Raw genomic sequence first — 5,382 nt, forward strand, 5'->3', positions numbered from 1 at the left:
TCATCTGCAAACTTGCTGAGGGAGCACTCAATCCCCTCATCCAGATCATTGATAAAGATGTTAAACAGGACTGGCCCCAGAACCAAGCCCTGGGGAACACCACCTGTGACTGGTCACACCTGGATTCACCACAACCCTCTGTGCTCGGCCATCCAGCCATTTTTTGACCCAGCAAAGCATAATCCTGAATAACCCAGAGAAAGCCTATTAAAGCAGTACTATTCCACTGCATGGTCTTCTGTGAACCAGGAATCAGAGTTACCAAGAAAGTTAATTTCTTGTCATATCAGACAATATTGTACTGTCTCCAACCAGCCAGCCTCCCTGAGAGTGGCATATGACAACACAGAAGGGAAAGGGCAGCATAAATACACCAAATTAACATAATATTTGCTGTCTCCCGTCTCTAATGGCAGTGGCTGAACAGCCTTAATTAATCTTGCTTTCTGAGGCGCTATATCTTTACTGAGGCCTTTAATAGCAAGCAAAAAAAAAATCTTAAGCAAGGGAAGAAAAGAACTGCGGGAATTGAGCAGATGATGAACACCACAGTGTTTCATCTCTCTTTATGTTTTCCCCCTGTAAGCAATTAACCAGAGAAACACTTCAGATGCACCATCTAGAAAAAAGAATCACATAAAAGAGAGCAAATCCTCTATTAGCAGTGTAATGATTAGCACAATTCCTCATTTCAGCTCCAATCAGACCCAACTTTAGTCCCAGAGTTTTCAGGCTAAACCCTCTTTGATCTGAACAAATCAAACTCTTTACACACTTCAAAGGCCCTGACAATCTCTGCTCAAGAGGGGCCCAAAGCAGAAACAAGCAGGCTCTGTCTAGAGCAGCACACAGGTATTGACTAAATACATCTGCATGGCACAGCTACCACAGCCCCCAGCAACACTCATGCCTCCCAGGCTGCTTAGAGTTTCCTGTGCTTTTGCATCACTTCTTTCGACTCAGGTTTCTCTCCTTCAGACACAGATGGACAAGGAGGAGGTGGTAATGAGCTATGAAATGAAGAAATACTGGGGTCTAGCAGACACCTCCACTCAGAGGAACAGTAAGTCACACAAGCTCTTAAAGTGAAAACAAAGCTGCACAGGTATTGCTCACATTTCTGGCTGTTTGATGCCTCTCTCATAAGCCAGGTCCCGGTACGCCTTGCAGGCCATCAGAATGCTCTCCGTCCCCCCAGATGTCATCTGTTGTGAAGAAAAGAAGCAAACAAGAAAAACAACCACTTACACGGATGTTGCAGAAGAGAAAAGCAATAAAGGGATGCTGCCACAGCATCTCTGCCCAGAGATGTTCCAGAGGCAAGAGATGTACCGGACAACTCAGGTTTCAAGGGCAGCAGAAGCCATTGAACTGCTCAAGGGAGGTTTCTGACATTCAGCTTTAAAATGCACATTTAAATAAACGTTGACTCCTTTATTAGGGGGAAAGGGAGAACAAAAAACCATAAACAACTCTAAAGCCTGACAGGAAGGGAGCACACCACACAATCACTAGCTGGCAAACAGGACCGCACCTCACAAATCTACCAGTCCATACTTAACTCTTGATTACCTGGGGCTTGCTTGTCTGGATTACAGATTAATTGTGCCACGTATACGGAAACAACAAAGTTGATTCTGTATGAAGTCAACTGAAGTCCAGCAGGGTTTATTAGGTCTGGAGTAGTGCCACGCTGAGGCACAGAGCCAGCTCAGTGCTAGCACCGCTCCTGAGCTACAAAACCTTCCCAGAACCTGGATCACTGCAGAGCTCTCTTGCCCCTTCTCTCTGCAGAGGCCAGGCTAGATCAGATCAACACCAGGTCAAACACGTCCTCAAGGACCCAAGAAATCTCATACCAGGAGGAATTTCTGCATTACTCTCCTCAGCAAGCCCAATGGTATCCACACAACCCACTGCCCATGCTGTCCCAGCCCTCTTTACCATGACCATAGGAAAAAACAAGGTGGGTTTACATCAAGAGAGGAAGGTACCCACACAAGCCATTCGGTCAATTTTACTGTTGCATACCAGACCTCAAGAGCTGTTGTAAAGAAAGAAATGAAACTTTTTACAGGAAGAAATTCCTCAAGTCTCTTGCTGGCCAGCCTTTATGAATCCTGACACGCAGAGGACACACACACAAAGCCTCTGTGTGGGTACAAAGTAAAATTTCAACCTAGTAAAACATGAGGTTGGTTTTACAAGCAGCCTGCAGGACTGACTTACTGCTATGCTGGGTGAGCCGTCACTTGAGGGTGGCTGATACCTGGGATAGGTATACACATGTGCAGGCGAAAGAGAGGAATCTAAAGCTGCTTATGGAGGACTAAGTTTGACCTCAGATCTGCTGAGCCAACTGCAATTTCCTCCTTTAACCTCTTCCCCTCAAAACAACCACAAACATAAAAAGGGTGCAATCGCATTTTCGTGCCTTATGACATTTGATAATCTGGGTTTTCCTTTGTTTATTTTCCCAGCTGACATGGCTGCAAACCCCCAAAATGCAAAAGAGAAGTGTGACTGCGTGACACTGACTAAACATTAAGTAGAAAGATAAGGAACAAAGTTCACAGGCACATAAAACAGCCTGCCACATTTGCTTATAACATGATCCAAGCTGGCAGCAGCTGCCACCACAGGCAGTGTGGAAGTGACTGTCACACTGCAGACAATTTCTGCTTTTTTGGTAGTTTAAAAGCAACAGCTGTCGCAGATAAACCCTAACAGAGCCTCACACCGGATAAAGAAATCGTTGCATTTATTGTGAAGCAAATAGATGGCAGCAGGAACACAAACGTCCTAAGCGTTTTATGGGCTGCGACATTCACTTCTCAACCCTTCTTATGAAGAGATCTGTGAAGCTGTCAGCTATTACCTTTGGGGGAATAAAAACAACCACCAAACCAACAGCTGGTACAACATGGATTGCTTTCCTACCACCAGCTGGGAGAAGAGGAATGGGATTATTACATACTTGTAACACTGCTTGCAGCACTGCTTCCGATATTGCAAGGATTGCGAAAACTCTGCTGATCTGGGGATCTTGGGATTCACGTCACTGACAGACACCTCGTGCCACCAGGCCTGCTGCTTGTAGAGCAAGCAGTCCCTGTCTCTACTCCCATCCAGATAATCTGCTTGTACATCGGTACCAACGCGAGTCTCCGGCACAGAGGTGTGCCAGAGCAGCTCGATCTACAGCAGCGCCTTGAGCGTGGTGCAGCTACGACAGCAAAAACCCCTTTTGGTCCATGCAGTTGATACCTGCAGAGGGAGTCTGCTCCTTCACAGGAGGCTTTGTCAGCCACGGAAAGCAAACTCGTTCTTTTATAGCCAGGGCTTGAATCACTGTCACAGGATACAACTTCCCCGCCGCCTGGGGCACGCCGGCAGCCAGCCAATGCGCGGTGATTCAGCACCCGCCGGTGGCTCCCACCAATATTGTTTTTCCTCTCCTCTAAATGAAAAGTCCACAGGCTCAAGCGATGCCATGGGGAAAAGGGGTTGGAAACAGGCATTGTTTTAAGCAGCTTTCCAACCCGACGCTATCTTCAAAGGCCAGGCAAAGCATGTGGAAAAAGGCAAGCAAGCAAGCAGAATTTTTTGTTCTTGATTTGTTTATTATTTTCCAAATGGGAGAGGAGAGGAAAAAGCACAGAGAAAAAACCATCCATCCTGCTTTCTAAAGTCAGTATAACCCTTCTGTTGCTCACTCCCTCTCTCCAAATCCCAGTGCTTTGGAACCTCAACATTCAAACAGCAGTAAGAGGTAGAGTCCCTGCTGTACGATTTCTTCAGCCGTACCACTTGCATGTCGCTGTCAAACTGCCAGGCACAGAAGGACCCACCTTGGTTTGTGGTCTCTAAAGTTCTGCTTGCATTTTCATCTTAGGAAACGTGTCCGATCAAACCCTGGAGACAAAGCTGACCAAAAGTTTCACTGAGCTGAACTACCCCAAGAACAAGAAAGCACACTACAATTTATTTCTAAGGTAGCATTAGAGTAAAAATATACCCCAACCCACTGCATGGTCATAACGCAGTGGCAGGGTCATATAAAACCCCCATAAACCTGCAGTTGTAAATTCCACCAGTTGTCTCTCTCAAGGTGACCTGCTCATCACTACAGATAAAACCTGACAGATCTGCAGAGTTTAAGCCCCCCCCAAGACAAAAAAAATCACATTTCACTCTTAAAGTCCTAGTTCAAACATGCAGCCATCTCTACAACAAAGTTTGGAAGCCCTAGAATTTGGAAGGAAGAGACAAGCCAGCTTCTACAGAGACTTGGGTTTGCATCTGCCAATTTTGCCCCTCTCCTGTCCTCAGCTGCAGAGTAAGCGCAAAGAAGGATTCACAGAGAGCTTGACATCAAATACACATGCACACCTCCCCCAATTTTCCCCTGCAGTTCAAAGCTGCCCTTTCTTTTTGAAGTTAAAAAAACTCCTAAAAACATCATTTTCTCATTTCCCCAAATTCGAGGGGATATCCACAGTGCCAGCACTGCAAACAAAGCACCTTGTGAACAGGAACATAAGCACACATCAGACAAGAACAAACTACCCCGTTCCTCCTCTATGTGCTGAGCTTAATTAGTCCTTCCAAATCATTGCAAGAACTTGATTAGAATCTCTTGGGAGCCAAAAATCACCAATTCCCATCTCTTTACTCTTGCCTAACATGATTAAAAGTAAGAACTAAAGTAGTAATTAGGGAGAAATAGGAAGCATCAGTCGGCTCCTGAAAATGATTACACACTGCTTAAAAACCTGGAACGCCTCTCGGTGCAATTGAAGGCAAAAGGCACCCCTGTACACCCCCACCAGGAGGGCACTGTCAGTGGTTTTACGCCCGTGTTAAAACTACAGAGAATTATAGCCCCTATGTCTCAAATAAAGGCAACTCCTGTAAATAAGGCAAGAAATCTAGAGAGACACATTTCATTGTAGCATTTATTAAACATGCCAAAAACCTTCAAAAAGGAAGCAGGGGGCTGCTCTCCCGATACTCCACTTAGGAAGATGTCCACGGGACAGGACTGCACAGGGATCCTCTGAACGCTGAATGCTCTGGGAACAGCACAAATGTGCCACTGTGCTGCTTTTCCCACACAGAGCAGCAGAGAGTCAGCCCCATAACCTGCTCTTCTGACACATTTCCAGAGCCAATGGCATCTTGGCCTGTATTAAAAACAGTGTGACCAGCAGGTCCAAGGAGGTGATCATCCCCCTGTACTCAGCACTGGTGAGGCCACACCTCGAGTGCTGTGTTCAGTTCTGGGCCCCTCACTATAAGAAGGATGTGGAGATTCTGGAGCATGTTCAGAGAAGAGCCACAAGGATGTGGAGGGCTCTGGAGAACAAGCCTGATGAGGAG

The 5,382-nt window shown here is 46.1% G+C and overlaps 1 protein-coding gene across 1 annotated transcript in view; it reads right to left on the reverse strand.

Annotated features, from left to right (window-relative positions):
- SGPL1 (sphingosine-1-phosphate lyase 1) overlaps window positions 1-5,382 on the reverse strand; it is a gene marked incomplete at its 5' end in the record, with an annotated part of 18,056 nt that overhangs the window by 6,123 nt on the left and 6,551 nt on the right. Inside the window, one exon of the mRNA XM_010193971.1 lies at window positions 1,117-1,205. Within this exon, the coding sequence (XP_010192273.1) occupies window positions 1,117-1,205 (89 nt within the window). The remainder of the gene's footprint in view (window positions 1-1,116; window positions 1,206-5,382) is intronic.

This window comes from Mesitornis unicolor, unplaced genomic scaffold, assembly GCF_000695765.1.
Source record: "Mesitornis unicolor isolate BGI_N332 unplaced genomic scaffold, ASM69576v1 scaffold10251, whole genome shotgun sequence".
NCBI classification, from domain to species: Eukaryota; Metazoa; Chordata; class Aves; order Mesitornithiformes; family Mesitornithidae; genus Mesitornis; species Mesitornis unicolor.